This window comes from Gouania willdenowi, chromosome 5, assembly GCF_900634775.1.
Source record: "Gouania willdenowi chromosome 5, fGouWil2.1, whole genome shotgun sequence".
Taxonomy (NCBI): domain Eukaryota; kingdom Metazoa; phylum Chordata; class Actinopteri; order Blenniiformes; family Gobiesocidae; genus Gouania; species Gouania willdenowi.
The window spans coordinates 2429369-2447001 of NC_041048.1; the positions used below are offsets into that span (position 1 = coordinate 2429369).

Here is a 17633-nt window from a genome sequence, read left to right on the forward strand (position 1 = left end):
TACAGAATGAGAGCAAAAGATACACAATGACAACAAAAATACACAAAATGAAAGAAAACAATGCAAAATGAACAAAACTCTTTGCTGTTACCTGTGATAGATGTTTTGATTGGTCATTATTCTAAATGCTGACATGAATGTTAATATGATTGACCATCTCTGCTCTACTGGATCATATTTACTCAAAGTTTTAGATATTCAGGAGAAGGAGAGGCTGGGACAGGTAAGAGGTAGGAGAGTCACGTGACAGTCTGTGATAATTCAACATGCCTTGACTAGTCTAAGAACTTCAACACTTCTTACTGTTAAACCCACGACCGAAACGAGAGCCGACCACGTGCCCTCTTAGAGGACCTCGAACAGTTTATCGACCGATATTACACCGAGTACATGATGGAGACTGGACCGAAAGCCCAGAGCACATCAGGTAAGTCTCTCTTTTTTTATATCCTCACTTTAATAAAGTGTTTCTTTCCCTTCCTTATGGAGGGCTGGTGATGCTCACAATTATGCAATACAATAAACTCATTTATTTCATTGCAATAACAAAACATGCATTGCTGTCTCATAATGATTGCACTTCTTGTAGTGTTGACCTTTGACAGCATGTACAGACAAGTTTTTAAAAAAAAAAGATATTCAGGAGAAAACACTAAACATTCAGTAATGTTCCTGTGTGTCTGTTCCAAAGCAGTCACTGTGTTACACAGCTGACCTTGTTTGGGATAATAAAGTATCATTTCATAAAAGTAACCTCTGGAGTGTGGAGAACTCAATCTACACTGTCCTTCAAGAGTCATGTCAAAATAACAAGAATAATTAAATACAATTTGTGTAACTTTAGTCAAATAAGAAGATCAATAACTGATAAAGCTGCTATGATGTTTTTGCACTGTATGATCCTTTCCCATGTAAGCTACTGTATAAGTTTTATTTATAAGAGCTTACATGGGTTGGCTCCACCTCCTCTTAATAATTACATTAAATACAGAACAACTGCCTCGAGGACCACTAGGGCCGTAAGCAGGGGTGACTGTCAGGTGCCTGTGAGATTTTTATAATGCATCTTAGGGCTATGTGCAATACACTATAGCACTTTAAATATACATATATATATATACTTTTATTATTTTTTATTTATTTAATTTTATTAAAAGGCAATTCAGGGCTATTTGCAATGCACAGTGGCACTTTAAATAAATTATGATGATAATGTAAATACTCCTGTGACTGACCAACTCTGACTATGTGGAAGTGAACTGCTTTTCTTTCCCCTGTACATTTCTTGGCTCTACAGCATCCTGTCTATTCTGTTGAGTGTAGTTGTTCTGATCCCAGTGTTCCATTTACATGAAAAGTTACTGTATTTTATGATCCCTATATTCTTTGTCCTGTATGTAATCCTTTTGTATATTGTTTTGTGTCTCAACATGTCTCATTGTTAAGTGTAACCTTTTATTACATCAGCCTGTTTAGGGACAACAGATGGAAATTTGCCGTCGGCTACAATCTGACATATTTACATTTTTGTGAATGTTCATTAATATGTACTGTCCCTACTTAAATAAAGAAATAAAAAAATTAACATTAATTTATATCAAAACACTGTTCCAACCTGATTGAATGTTTAATGAATAAAAATGACAAAGAAGCTCTAGATTAGTGTAAGTTTAGCTCCAGACATCTGTCACACATCAGTTCATCCATATATATATATACTGTATATATATATATATACATGGTACATAATCATATGGAGCTGATAAACTGAGGGCTACTACTGCTAAAACTTCCTCTTATTTCCTTCAGAAAACTTTTTATTTATTTCATTGTAATTTAAACTCTCTTTTCCTTCACTGAGGCCAATAATCAGTTCCTTAGTGTAGTGTGCCCTCTGGTGGATTGTTGGTGTAAGTGCAGTGCAATAGTTGAGTTAATGATCCGTTGACTACCTATTGCAAAGTGATGACTCAATCAAAAAAAATGCACCGGCATAAACACACCTAATAAAAAACACCTTTCCTCTGCATAAACCACACTCAGTCAAAATATAAAGTAAATCAAATTCAACAGGAACAACAAAAACTAAAAAAAACACACTTATCACATCCAAGGTATGAAGATAACCATTGATGTTAGGAGGTTTTTGGTTGAACACGTCAACAAAAATAAGAAACTAAGGCTCAGTTTACACAATAAATAATGGAAGAGACAGACCATAGACATTGACTGTAAAAAGAAGAAAGTGTCTATTGGTACGGTTGCCGAAGTGCACGTACGTAGCGTCTTAGGGTTAGGTTATAACCCTATATCGCAACAGTTTTTAGCGTCAGGGTTAAGTTTAGTCTTAGTCACGTGATCTAAAATGGCCAATGAGGGGCACTGTGTATGAATAGAATGTCGGTATATTGATGCGGCAACCGTACGGGTAGCTACTGCCTAAAAATTATTTATGGGACAATCTCCCCTGTGGAGTGAAGCTTTTATTTTTAGAGCTCCCCCTGTTGACTGGCTGCAGTATAGGTCATAAACCCCGCCTTCTCAATGATAACAGATGGGATGTGGGTCAAAGTGTAAAGTTAAAATACTATTTTTTTCAGCCTGGCTACGTGTGTGTTCCAGTGACAGGTGGAAATTACAAAGTCAGAGCGATTACAAACACAGAAAAACTTTGTAGGTTATCTTCCAAGAGTGCGGCTCTCAGCGTCACCACAGAATACATGAATGAATGGGTCTGAAAACGCTCAATGTTGGCAGGTTTTATCAGCTGACTAATGTAGGTCAGTCCAACATGTGTTTCCTATTGGATGTCATGGTAGATAAAGGGTAAATATTCTCTCTCTCCTGTCAGCGTCACATCAGATCTACACAGAGACGTGTTCACACAATGACCCACCTTTTATTGGACAGGTTGTTTACAAAAGAACTGATTGGTCAGGAGGCGGGGCTTTAGTACCTGCTCAGATCTTAGCCAGAACAAAACCTGGTCTCGACCAGGCTAGTCATTCAGCATAAGTTACCATGGTGATTTAGCTCCATTAGAAGTTAACTGGCGTCGTATTCCAGCACACACTGATTAAATCCTGGAAGTTAGTGCGATAAGAGGAAATCTAGCTTCATAGTACAGGCCCTTAAAGCAGCTGAAAAACATCTTTATTTCATTATGTATTTATTTATTTTAAAATCAGATTAAGACAGTGTAGGCCTCAATAAATCAAAAGTAATTTACTGGACCAAAAAAAAAAAAAAAAAAGACGGAAAAGGTTGAAATCGCTGCTCTGAAGTTTGTTTTGATCTGTCCTGTAAACACTGACAGTATGGGAAAAGTTTAATGCATTGCATTGTGGGATGTGGAGTCCTGTAGACTGATGCATAGAAGTGTTTTTACCTCATTCTTACCATAAACCACTTTATTACGTAGTAATACGTAGTAGTCTTTTTGTCTTTGCTGTCCTTTTTTGTGTTTTTTGTTTTGTTTTGTGTATTCTTCTGTCATTTTGTATGTTTTTTGGAGGCATTTTGTGAATTTACGGTCTTGTTTTTACAGTGTTTTCTGTTATTCTATATGTTTACTTTGGAGGACTCACAAGATCAAACTGAGAGGCCACTTTTGGCCACCGGGCCACCAGTGGCCCATGACTGTTGTTTGCTAATAAAGATAAAATTTCTGCTTATCCGACCAAATAAACTTCTAATCTAGTTTTCTGTCCAATCTTAGAATAGGTTAGAATAAATGACAATATTTGGTTAAACTTTGATTAGCTACGGCCTATTATTCTTCCTTCTAGTTATTTACAAAAAAAAGTGAATAAAAGAAGTAACATGAGTTCTAGAGTTTTTTTGAACTCTTTTACAAACAGATGTCTGGAGGCAGAGATGACTCTTTGTTTTCCTTGTTTATTAAAGTTTTCCCTCAGGAGATGATGATCATGTTTGAGTTTACGTGTAACGCACATAGAGAGGAGGAGACAGAAAACCAGGGGACACCAGTAAAACCATCATCACACTGACACCAGCACTGGTCCCGAGATCAACATGAATCCGTCACTTTTTGCTCCTTTTTCAGCCCAGCGTTGGTTAATATGTGCTGTACTTGTTTTTTTGGATTGCAAACATCAAACCTCAGGTGAAGGAATGGGATTCTCTCAGTGTCAGTCTCAGTCTGTCTATGAAACATGTGCTTCTACGGAGACGCTGACTTCCTGTCTGCGGAGCAACGCTGACTCAGAGAAACTCAACTACAGACCCATCATTGGTGAGATCTATTGTACTCCAAACATGTGCTTGTCCTAACCATTCTATTGTTTTTATGCTTTTATATGGTTAGCTCTTTCCATTTATCTCTATTTGATGGCGTGTAATTAGGTTTGCCCAAAGTAAATGCACAAAAGTACACAAAAGGACAATAAAAAATACACAAAATGAGAGAAATATGTACAAAATGACTGCAGAAAAACACAAAACTAACTAAAAAAAAAAACAAAAACACAGAATGACAACAAAAAATGATATAAACATACAAAATGAACTCAAAAAATTTGATAAAATGGATTTAGTGTGTAATTATGTTTCCCCAAAGTAAATGCACAAATTGACTCTAAAAACACAAAAAATGACAAAAAAGTACAAAATGACAAAAACATACAAAATGAGAGAAATATGTACAAAATGACTGCAGAAGACACACACACACACACACACACACAAAAACACACAGAATGACAATAACAAATGAAAGAAAAATATAAAAAATGACAAAAAAAAAACATTAAAAAAATAAAAAGAAAGTTATTAAAAAAAATGACTTAAAAATGAGGAAAAAGACACAAAATGAACACAAAAAATGTGATAAAATCACTTCAGTGTGTAACTAGGTTACCCAAAAGTAAATGCACAAATTGACTGAAAAGTACACAAAAGAACAATAAAAAATACACAAAATGAAAAAAAAACATAAAATAACTAAAAAAAAAAGGAAATACTTTGTGTACACGTACGTGTAACTTCCACTGTCAAATGTATTCTAATTACAACAAATATCATAATAATAGATAAATACTTCCTGTGTATGCAACTTCATGTAGTACAATACAATAATACTAGAAAACCAAACATAATAAAGATCTTTTAAATGTAGAAACATATGGTCTATGCACTTATGTCCAAAAAAATCAGTTTTTTACCAATTGTTCTGTAATTTTTAAATAGTCACACTGTACTTTTTCAGTTTGAACAGATTAATACTTTTTGAGAAATGGACAATTTAGTGAGGGGGTATGTGTTGATTTTTCCAATATCTCAGGAACTACATCACATAGGAAACTTTAATAGTAATATAGCTCAGAATATAAAATAATATCTGCTATACATCCTATCTGGTGGACATACCAGCTCCTCTAATGAGTAAAAAAGTCAGTGTGTGTTTGGGTCTGGAACATGTTTGGTCCTTCAGTGAACAACATATCATGTGACTCAGCTTCCTGTAATGTGATCAGCTTAGAGCTATGAACATAGACTGTTTATATCACTAATGATTAGTCACATATATGCATTAGTTCTAGGATGACACGCTCTGGAAATCTAAAAAAACAAAAACAACAAAATATGATCTTTATAATATAAATGTTAGTCTTTATTGAGATATGAAACATTTTTTTCTTTCTGTGACTTCATCATATTTATTTTGGACTCAAACTTTGGGTTTTTTCACCACTCGCTGATATTGAAAATCCTTTACATGAAGCCAGTGTAGCTCGGCTCTGTGTATATTGTAAAACATGTAATTCATATTATGTTTTAAAAAATAAACATTTTTCTGATGCAATGGTTTTCATTGTTTTTTAATTTTATTGTTTAGTTTTTCACTAGTAACAGCACCATTACTGAGCCTTTTCCCAAAACTATTTAAAGCATTTTTTTTTTATTATTATTTATTGTTTATTTCCGACATGGTTACTTTCTTTTAGTACATGCCGAAAAAGGAGACGAGAGAAGCAGTTTGCTTATCTAAGTCCCGTCCCCTGTTTTGAACACAGAAAATTTACATAAAACTCACGTTAGACACATTTCATTCACACATTTCAGAGATTTTCAGAGACCCTCCATTTTACTACTTACTAAATTTCCCTTTAACTTCAAAATAAAAGCCCTATTTACAATTAAGTAAAAAAAAACTAATGGAAGACAACAAGAGATGTTTTTATTTTGAAAAGGGGATGTTTGATTTTTAGCTTGAAGGCGGTCCTAGGACCATTTTACATTCCCCTCGCAATGCATCATGGGACGGTTGAGTATGACTCCATATATTATACATCTGGGTATTTCTCACATACTCAGTCTTTTTATTCTATCTAATGTGAACGCTGAGTGATTATCAGTTTCTCTTATCGTCCTCAGGTGTCCTGACTCAGAAAGTTTCATCAAATGATGAAGACGCACGTGGATCCTCGTATGTAACGGCTTCTTATGTGAAGTTTGTGGAGGGGGGAGGAGCCAGAGTTGTTCCCATAAAGTACGTTTTTACATTTGAGTTCATAATAGTGATGTAGTGGTTTACAGAGGTGTAAAAAGTACTGATATCACTTACTCAAGTAGAAGAACTGTTACTTGTTTGAAATTGTACTCAAGTACAAGTAAGTCATACATAAAATACTCAAGTACAAGTAAAAAGTAGCTCAATTAAATATTAATCAAAGTAAAAGCTACTATAGTTATTTTCACCCCCCACGTTTATTTTTGGTAATAAATCTTGCTACGGTTCCCTAGCATACAGTAAACAGCTCATGTAGAAACTTAAAAAGGAAGAAACCAAAATTACACAAAAAAAACTGAAAAAACATTCAAAGCGACAACAAAAACACAAAATTACAGGGCCTATGTTATGAAGCGAGATTACTACTTATTGAGCTAACTTCCGGGATTTAATCAGTGTGTCCTGGACTGCGAAGCTAACTAACGGACCTAAATCACCATGGTAACTTGTGCTGAACGGCTAACCTGGTCGATAGCAGGTTTTGCTCTGGCTAGGATCTGAGCGAGTGCTAAAGTTATAAAATGAATTGATTAAGATATAAATTAAGATATAAATTAAACATTGAAATAAAAAAAACAGCATTAATTAATGTTAAACCTTTAATGGAAGTTAAATTTAGTTTGCGGTAACTGACGACTGTGATGACAGTTATCTATTGTCATCGTGGGCCATTCCACATTAACGTCATTTTAGTCTCATTATGTGAAATCAGGCCAAACAACTTCACCACAGCCTTTTTCAACCTGAAAATCTAGTTTTCACACGACAAAACGTTTACTTTAATGTTTGTCCATCTTATCTAAAATCATCATGTTTACATGGATTAGCATCTTTTCTTTTCTCACTCAGTCTCAGAGCTCACAGTATATTAGGGATGGGCAACTATCACAAACATGTGATTGTATCTGTTCCAAGGGCCACATTTATCAACATTTATGTCAGACTCAGCTTTTAGAATAATGACTAATCTACGCATTAATTAGTACAGGGGTGGGGGGAGGGTTTCGTGTGTTTTTGGAGCCATTATGTGTGTTTTTTGTTATTTTTTGTGTTTTTGTTGTGGTTTTGTGTATTTTTCTGTCATTTTCTGCATCTGTGTTGTCGATTTGTGAGTTTTCGAGGTCACTTTCTGTATTTTTGTTGTTGTTTTCTGTATTTTTCCTGTCATTTTGTGTAATTTTGTTGACGTTTGTGTGTCTTTGGAGCTATTGTGTAGTGTGTTTTCATAGTCATTTTGTTTAAGTGGTTGTTGTGTGTATTTGTTGTCATTTGTGTATTTTTAGATTTTTTTTGTGTTTTTGTGTAGTTTGTGCTTTTTGCTGTCAATTTGTGTGTTTTAAGAGTTATTTTTTGTGCATTATCTTGGGCTTTATATTCCTTCCAAATTTCTGAAATTTTTGGAGATTTGACCACATGTGGCCCCCGGGTCACAAGTTGCCTATGTCTGCTGTATATCATCAAATATTAGTACGAAATTACTTTTTACTGTCTAAAAGAAACAACTTTTTTCTTCCCAGAGTAAATCGCACAGAAGAAGAATATATAAAGATGTTTAACTCAATAAATGGGTGAGTGAACCTGTTCAACTGTTGCTTAGTTTCTCCTTGTTGACATTTTATTTGTGTATGTTTTTCAGTTTTTGCTTTCATAGAGCCTCAAGTTAAACATTTTGTTCAACAAAAATGATCAACTACTAAAGAGAGATTTTATTTTCATGTAACTGTGACAGAAACACGTTCGGGGTTCGTCACAATTTGGCATAAAAAAAACTGTGTTCACCTCAGAAAGTTTGGACCCAGATCAAAGGATCACATGTAAAGATAATGAAATATTCTAATAGTGGAATAAAAAATCTTTATGTTTTTGCACAAGGCCATCATTTCTAACATGGGAATGTTTTCTTTTTTTTAGCTTGTTACTCCCTGGAGGGAAAGGAGATATTAACATGACTGCTCACAGCCAAGTCGCAAAGCTCTTCTACAAACTGGCTGTGAAGGTTGGACACATGACACCAATGCATAACACAGCAAACTGCTGAGTCATTCCATGTCATTTCATAAATAGCCAGGTGTGTACTCGCCATTTGGTAAACCGGGCCTCGTCTCGGTGGTCCGTCAACCCAAAGCGGTCTGGTTCACTACGTTGGTTTTAAATGACGAGCAAGTGGAGGTGGACATGGTAACAGGTGCTAAAAATGATCCAAAAGTGGCCAAAACATGGCACGAAAAGAGTGAAAAGTGACTAAAATGGGCCAAAATCAGTCAATGGGCAAATAAAGAGGAACCAGGTGGTCTTTAATGAGTGCAAATGTAAATGGGCAAAATGTGGCAAATAATAGTGAAAAAGGGCAAAGTGGTATTTATTGAGCAAAACTTAGTCTACTTGGATGAAAAGTAGCCAAATATTTGATAAAAGTGTCAAAAAGAACGTGCAAAAAAATGGAAAATGGAAAAAAAAATAGGAGAAAAAAGGGATTTATTGATAAAAAAAAAAAAGGAAGCTAAAGTCAGAAAAAAGTTTCAGAACTATTTGAAAAGAGGAAAAAATGGGGCAAAGCAAGTTGCAAAATGGCCGAAGGAAATTGGTAAAAAGGAGTTAAAACGTTTTCTCCTTTTAAGGTTTTCTGGGTGAATAATAATAAAAATGAAGACAAAGAGCCACATGTTGAGAATCACTGACTGAAAATGACCCATGCACTTTGGTCTCAAAAAATTCAGAAATTTGTTCCTTAATAATTCAATACACACACTGTTAACTTATAGTTTGATCAGATTCATACTTTTTGAGATATGTCCAATTTAGTGATGGTGATATGTGTCAAAACTAAAATGTGGTGTATTAATTATATTAATTCAGCTACTCTCTCATATACAGTATATATAGATCTGCTATACATCCTACTGTATCTGGTGGATATGCCAGCTCCTCAAAATTGGAAACAAAATTGTCTGGGTTTGGGTCTCAAACATGTTTAAGCCTTTACAACTTTGCAAATGCCTCATGAACTAAACATTTATAATGTGACAATTGAATAATTGAGATTGAAGTGCATGAAATGTGTTGAACATGGAATGACCCAGCTTTGGTTTCTATCCAGATAGTGATATGTTTATCTTTTATTATTTTTAACAGACATGTTTCTTGTTGTTTGTTTGTTCCACCCTCTACAGGCCAATGACGCTGGCGACTACTTTCCAATCTGGGGAACTTGTCAAGGCTTCCAGCAGCTGGCGTTCTTCGCAGACAATGGAAATGTCCTCACACAGACTGATACAATAGCCAAGGCTCTACCGCTCACATTCACACCAGGTTCTCATCAGATTTCTCAGAATTTTCTAAATGTTTACATTTATCTGACAAGAAAGCTTCACAGAATAGAATATTAAAAACAATAATCTGTGTTTAAAGTTATAACCTGCTCAGTAGAAAACCTAGGATGGGGGCATCTTTAAAGACAAGCCAAACTGTTCCAGTTTGGGGGCTTGTTCTGTTCCGTTTGGATCCAGTTTGGGGGCTTGTTCTGTTCCGTTTGGATCCAGTTTGGGGGCTTGTTCTGTTCCGTTTGGTTCCAGTTTGGGGGCTTGTTCTGTTCCGTTTGGCTTCAGTTTGGGGGCTTGTTCTGTGTTGTTTGGTTTCAGTTTGGGGGCTTGTTCTGCCATTTGGTTTCAGTTTGGGGGGTTGTTCAGTGCTGTTTGGGGGCTTGTTCTGCCATTTGGTTTCAGTTTGGGGGCTTGTTCTGTTCTGTGCTGAGCAATAACAAAGATCTATCAAGATTTTTTTTTTTTTGGAAATTTGCAAAATAACAATATCGCCTATATCGATCTAATTTTATTTTGTAGCTTACTTTTGTGTTGAAATACTCGTTTTAGGTTTGCTGCTATCGCCACTTCTTAGAGTGGCATAAAAAGCATGGTTAGATGGATTTGTGTGTGAGTGCGTTTTATCGCAGACCTTCACCTAAACAAGGCACACTACAGAACTCACTCACACGTGCTGTCCCTTAGTGAAGTTAAAAACAGACTTTACAGAGTTAAAAATATCTACATTTATATCATACATCGTCATTGTGGGAAAACAATTTAGTCCATATCCATATGACCCTGCACAGAACTTTTTTTTTTTTTTTTTTACCTTGTCTGCACATGCTGTCGAAGGTTAACACTACAAGAAGTGCAATCTTTTGACAGCAATGCATATTTTATTATTGCAATTAAATAAATTTATTTATTTCATTGCATAATTGTGACCGTCACCAGCCCTCCCTAGGGAAGGGTAAGAAATACTTTATTAAAGGGAGGATGTAAAAAAGAGAGGGCAGTGTTACACCAAGGTGAGGGGTTGGAGGGGGGTGGGGAAGTTAACAGGGAAGAGGGATACAAGATAGGATATGGAATGGGTGAGGAATAGTTTTAAGTGATGCGATGTGAAATTGTGGTTGTGTATATTGTGTTTATTGTTGTGTTGTCAAGCCAGTTTGGTGACCAGTGTGTGGTTTAGGAATAATGGTGGTGGCTGTGAACAGAGGAAGAGGTGAGTGGAAATTCCATAAAACAGGTATTTGGGAACAACGTGTCTAAGGTTGAGCCCAGTATGAGTGTTATCCCACAGCCCAAGGCCAGTGCATCCATGACAAATGTATTTCCAAGTACCGCCACTGCAAAACCCAAGAGCCGCCCCCGGGCCCGAAGAAGCAGTCAGGCCAGCAGCAAGAGCAGGCAGCCTAAGGGCCCCCGGCGACCACCCCACGGCCAAGCAGTCCCCCGAACGCCCCCGGCACCCCCCACCCCCGGGCGCAGCCAGGCACCAACCCCATCCCCCGGTGCTCCAGGGGGCGACCCCCGCCGCACGCCGGCCCAGAGCGACGCCCCCCCACCGCCAAGGAGGGCGGCCGAGCAGGGGGGAGGCCCGTGCCCGCACCAGGGCCAGCACAGGCCCACCCGGCGCCACGATATAACACTCTCCACCGGGAGGCGGCCCCGGCCCCCCCGACGAAAGAGGACACCATCTACCGCCAAGCAGGGCCACCCCGCCAGCCACGGACCGGCAAGCCCGAGTACCGAAGCACCCCCAGCCCGGTACCGCCATCCCACACCAACGGCGCCAGTAGAGCCCCCCCCCCCCCCCCCCCCCCCCACGGAGGCGATCCCCGACGACCCACGCACCGGCACGAGACACCCCCCCGACGCCAGCACACCCCGGACGACAGCGGGCCCCAGGCCACCAGCCCCGCCCCAGGCTGCGCAGCGCCGCCACGCGCCGCGGCCGGTCCCCGGGCAGATGACAGGAGAGCACGCCCCCGGACACCCAGACCACGGATCCACCCCCGGGACGCCCCCGCCCCGGAATGGCGCCCACGGCGCCCGGTGCACCCAGCCAGCAGACCAGCCAATCCCGACGCGGATCCACCAGGCCAAGAGCCACGCGCCGCGCCCCCGCACACCCACCCAACACGACCCCCGGGGAGGCCCCATAGCACCCCCACCCCACACCCCTAGCCGTAACGGCCACACCCCAACCATTGCGGCCAAACAAAAGCCCCGGAGGGGGCCCCGCCTGGCTCGTCGCGCAAGCGACATCCCTGGCAAGGGCGCGCCCTAGGGAGCAAAGCCGAGGACCCGCAAGGGCCGACGGAGCAACCCACAGCCACACCCCGCCACCCAGCGACCCAGGAGGCAATCGCCGACCCCGGGCAGCAGCCACCCCCAAAGCTACCCCCACCCCGGATCCCCCCGGACCGGAGCCAAGGACCCCACCACCCCAGGCCCCCCAACGAGACCACCCCCCAGCCAACCCACCCGGCACGGCACCGCCCGCCCCCCAGGCGGGAGCCACAGCCCCCCCACCAGTGCCCCAGACCAACGGGAGCCCCCCACACCCAACCCAACAGGATGGCGGGCGCAAGAGCAAAGGAGGAGAACTTTTGTTCTGTTATATCTTGCACAGAACTTTTGACTCTGTTTCTCCACTTCTCTCCATCTCTCTTTTTGTTTCTTCTTTCACCTGAACTCATCGTTCAGAGGCCCGATCCAGCCGTTTATTCCAAAGTTTTCCCAAAGATGTGCTGGATTCCCTAGAAAATGAAAACATCACCGCCAACTTCCACAAGTGGAGCCTGTCGGTCCAGGTTCTCATATTATTAACCATTGTTTCTCCACCATCACCCCCCCAGTTAGTGACGTTTGTCCCTTTAAAACCCACAGAACTACAGCCAGAGTCCTGAACTGCTGAAGTTTTACAAAGTCCTGACGACCAACTGGGACGGGCCGCTGGAGTTCATCTCTACGATGGAGGGTACGTTCATTCCTTCATGTGATTTATCACACTTACATTAAATATAGACGTATACTTTACTTTACTTGTGTTTATATGATCCAAATGTTTCCAAGCGTCAATGTTTAAAATAAAAAACTTTTTTTTGGTTTGTTTATTTTTTTGGGGGGGGGGAATGTTGTCGTCATTTTAGTATATTTTGTGTGTTTATGTTTTGTGTTTTTGTTGTTGTTTTGAGGGTTTTTTTGTCATCATATCTTTTATTAAATTTTTGGGTGATTTTGTATAAAACTATATATTGTAAATTTTTCTGTCATTTTGTGTGTTTTTTATTATTTTTGTTTAATTTTTGAGATGTTTTGTGCATTTTTGTTGCAGTTTTGCGTAATTTTTGTCATTTCATTTATTTCTTTTATTACTTTTTTGTTTTTTTCTTTTGTTATTTAGTTTATTTTTTTGTTTTTTACTTTTTTGTGTTTTTGTAAAAAAAAAAAAAAAATTAAAAGATGTTAAGTATTTTTCAGTCATTTTGTGTGTTTTTTGTTGTTTTTGTTCGGTTTTGGAGTTATTTTGTGCATTTTCGTTGCAGTTTTGCTGATTTTTTAACTCATTTTGTGTACTTCTTTTATTATTATTATTATTATTATTATTATTTTTATTATTATTATTTCTGTATTTTGTTATTTTGAAGTTGTGTGATTTTGTGCAGTTTTCCATATTGTATTTTTGGGTCTTTTTTTTTACTCACAGTTTTCTTTGTTATTTTGTGCATTTTATTTATTTATTTTGTTTTTTGTCATTTTTTGTGCAGATGCTTTTGGGGGCAACACAAAATTACATGGAATGGCAAAGTTTTCTTAATAAAATAAATCTCTACACATCACCCCAGAATTACTGATTTTAGTTCTCAGAGCTTTAATTTGGGTCATATATTGAGTTGATGTCTTAAAAATAAATGAAAAAAGAGACAGATCTATTTTTACTGAGGATGTTAATAAACAATAATACATCAGCGTAGGACACATGACAGGGAAACTTAAAAACCTAATTTCAAATAAGTAAAAATACAAATGTGTTTGTATCTTTCAGAGAAAGTGAAAAAGTGAATATGGTTATGTTTGTAGGGTTGAACCATTGAAATGTGACTTTTATGACTGACTGATGCAGATGAACACATGATTAATGAGTGTTTCTGACTCTCCTCAGCCCATCATTATCCGTTCTATGCAGTGCAGTGGCATCCGGAGAAAGCCTCGTATGAATGGATCGATAAACCAGGCATGGTTCACTCTGGCTCTGCTAAATTAGCCTCATTCTACGCCGCCCTCTTTTTTGTCTCCGAAGGTACAAACTTACCACTTTTATTTCAACTATGAATCACTTTCCTTAACTAATGATGTTTCTTTCAACTGCAGCTGCAAATGAAAGGCAACACATTTCTAATGCTGATCCTGATATAGATTTTTTACACATTAATGTATTTGGATTTCCATAGATTTATCAGAATATGCTATTCATTAAATAAAAAATAATGGATGAAATAGTAATTACAATGCAGGACATATTTACACCTCTTCAACACATTTCATTACAACATTTTGGAGATTTTCAGAGACCCTCCATTGTGCTGCTGACTAAACTTCCTGGTAATTTCAAAATAAGAGCCCTATGGAAGACAAAGAAGAGATGCTTTTATTTTCAAAAGGGATGCTTAACTTTTTGCTTGAAGCCGGTCCCAGGACTATTTTCATTTTGCGCTCACAATGCATCATGGGACGGTTGAGTATGACTAGTGTGTCCACCGTGTATACTTAAAAATGTCCCCATCTAGTATACATCCTGGTATTTCTCACATATATATAAATTTGGGAATCCAAACACAAAAAAAAAAAAAAAAAAATTACATAGTTTAGATAAAAAATAAAAAAACAAGTGAATCCAAACAGTTGTTTTTTTTTCTATGAGCATATTTAGGAAATATAATTTATCAACTTAAAACTTTTCTTTTGAAGAGTCTATGTTTTCCCTTCAATCATGAATTTATATTGAATAGATTTACAGCCTCAATAATAATAATAATAATAATAAAAACAAATCCCATCTGCTTTAATTATTTGTATAAACCGTTTCTTCTGTTGCCATCACATCATCAACTGTAAGAAATCATTATTTGTGACGTTATCAATGTCAGCCCTGCTAATAATAATGTTTAATCCTTTTGCCAATCATTTATTTATTTTATTTGATTTCCAGCCATGAAGAGCCATCATCATTTCCCTAGTCTGGAAGAAGAGGAAAATGCTGTCATATATAACACCTGTCCTGTCTACAGAGGCACAAAGTCTATATTTATGGAGAACTATTACTTTGACTAATTCACATTATATTAAAGCTGCAGCAGATCTGAGTTTAGTCAAGTCAGGATTTGCATTTGTAGCCTCCAAGTCAGACACAAACTAATCAAACAAACAAACATTATTTCATACAAAGCTGTGCAAACGTTTCCACTTTGATTTTTGAATAATTAAAGTTTCTGAGATAAAGTCAATAAAAGTGTTTCTGAGTGAATTATTCTCCTTTGTGCCTGATCTCAGTGTACTGAAGTACTAGTAAAGGGTTGATATCTGATTTATGCTTCATGTAGCTTAGCAGTAGCCTAGCATTAGCCTAACATTACCCTAGCATTAAGATTAGTCTAACATTAGCTGGCAATAACATGAATTTGCATTCGCTTTAACCTAGAATTAACATTAACCTAGCATAAGCATGAGCTAGCATTAGCATTAGCAAAACATTAACATTAGCGAACCACTAGCCTAGTATTAGCATTAACTTAGCCTTGCATTAGCATTAGCCTAGCATTACAATTAGCATAACAATAACTTAATATTAGCTTTGCATGAGCTAGGCGTTACATTAGCCAGACATTAGCATTAGCAAAGTATTAACATCAGCCGATCATAAAATGTATCTAGCATTAATATTAGCTGGCAATAGCGTTAGCCATGCATTACAATTATTTTAGCAAAACATTAGCCTAACAATAACATTAGCAAAGCATTAAGCTAGTATTAGCATTAGCTTAGCCTTGCTTTAGGATTAACCTAGCATAAACATTGGCTGGCATTAGTCTAGTATTATAATTAGCATAGAATTAACAAACACATAAATTAACATAACAAGCACTAAGAGAACATGTAATCTCCACACAGGAAGCTGCGTTCAAAAGATGATTTAAAGGTTAAATAATGAGCTGAAAGGTTACATTTGGAAAACGTTTGAGAAAAAACTGAACATTTCAAAGCTGAAAGTTGCATTAAATTATAAGAATAATGTAAAATGTTTGGCCTGTTATATCAAATCAAACATAACAGTGAAATACATAAAGTGACCAGATGGTGGCAGCAGAGTTCCATCATCATAATAAAACTGGACTCAATGTTCATCATCAATGATTCAGCATCTCGATAGTTTGTTTTTCCCAAATCCAAATTCATAATTTACTTTATAAGAATTTATTACATGTTTTACTTCACTATGAATTGCTTGTTTCTGTAAATTGAACATGTTTAATTATGATGAACGCGTTGCTATTTCTCTTTTTTGATTTCTTTTATTCAACCTTCACAGCACAACACGATGAACCAGCAGGAAAACCAAAAACCATCAAATCATCAGTGACCTCTGACCTCTCTGCAGGTGATTGACAGCTCAGGGTCTCAGAGTGATTATCAGCACAATGGTAGAATGTTCTGGATCATGTGATGCCTTCAGGAACTACTTACAGTTTAAATTAAGTCTAAACAATAAAAGCACAATATTCAATATTACAGTCAAGGTGTTGATTTTTTGACATTTTCACTAACTTCTCATCCTTTCACTCAACATTTACATTTTTTTCCTTTAGCACCAATAAAATATGATTTTTTTTTGCGATGATAAACAACAAAAGTCTTTAAAAAATACACTCAATGGCCGTCATTTATCAACCGTTCGTTGAGCGTACAAGTGTTCATACAAGCTTCGGTATTTATCATTTGTGAAAGGTCGTGTACAATAACGTGGAGTGGATTAATGCTGCAGTACGGTGGCTGGGAAGTGTCAGATGAATGCATTTACAGAAACGAACACAAATGCAAAAAGGTCACAACACAAATGCAAAATGGCTACAACGGAAGTGTTTCCGACGGACCGGTATTACAGACGGACACATTTTTAACCCACCAGAACAGTTAAGAACAAGAAGAAGACATCGAAACGCGTATGAAAGTAAGTGAAAGTTGATTAGGATACTCTTATATTTTTCATATCAGGCTATCATATTATAATACTCGTCCGACTGTAACACCGGTCCGTCAGAAACACTTCCGTTGTGGCCGGTTTGCATTTGTGTTCATTTCTGTAAATGCATTCACCTGACACTTCCCAGCCACCGTACTGCAGCAGCAAAATCTGACTGAGACTGAAAGTAAAGTATTGAACAAACCTCAGCATAAGCAGACACACATTCAGAACAGATTATAAAAACTAATTAAACTAAATAAAATTATTAAAACAAAACAAAAACAAAGCCCACATTACTGATACCACTTTTTTGGTTTTCCTCTTGTGGAATACTGTTTAACGCTGCTAATTTTTGATTTTTATTTTATACATTTTTTGGGTCATTTTGTATATTTTTGTTGTTTTTTTGGGCCTATACTACGAAGCTAGATAATAATATCTTGGATTTATCTCCGTCTTCACCGGAGCAAACATTCACCGTCAGACAGAAGCTGTACTACTAATCTCAATATTAACTCTCTAAGTTAAGCAAGTTGATTTCACCCTG

At 37.6% G+C, this 17633-nt stretch overlaps 1 protein-coding gene across 1 annotated transcript; it reads left to right on the forward strand.

Annotated features, from left to right (window-relative positions):
• The first annotated feature begins 272 nt into the window (after window positions 1–272).
• LOC114464069 (gamma-glutamyl hydrolase) lies at window positions 273–15355 on the forward strand. The gene is made up of 10 exons (XM_028448123.1): window positions 273–427; window positions 4127–4255; window positions 6397–6511; window positions 8050–8100; window positions 8444–8528; window positions 9703–9841; window positions 12550–12656; window positions 12733–12823; window positions 14009–14146; window positions 15056–15355. Exons 1-10 carry the CDS (start codon window positions 391–393, stop codon window positions 15175–15177), a joined length of 1014 nt encoding a protein of 337 aa, XP_028303924.1. The 5' UTR covers window positions 273–390; the 3' UTR covers window positions 15178–15355.
• The last annotated feature ends 2278 nt before the right edge of the window (window positions 15356–17633 follow it).

Bases quoted from the DNA above. Each gene is read 5' to 3' on its own strand.
- LOC114464069 (XM_028448123.1), top strand. From the start codon at position 391: ATGATGGAGACTGGACCGAAAGCCCAGAGCACATCAG. The intron at 428-4,126 runs GTAAGTCTCTCT...ATCAAACCTCAG, and splicing joins GAAAGCCCAGAGCACATCAG to GTGAAGGAATGGGATTCTCT. The intron at 9,842-12,549 runs GTTCTCATCAGA...CTCATCGTTCAG, and splicing joins ACCGCTCACATTCACACCAG to AGGCCCGATCCAGCCGTTTA.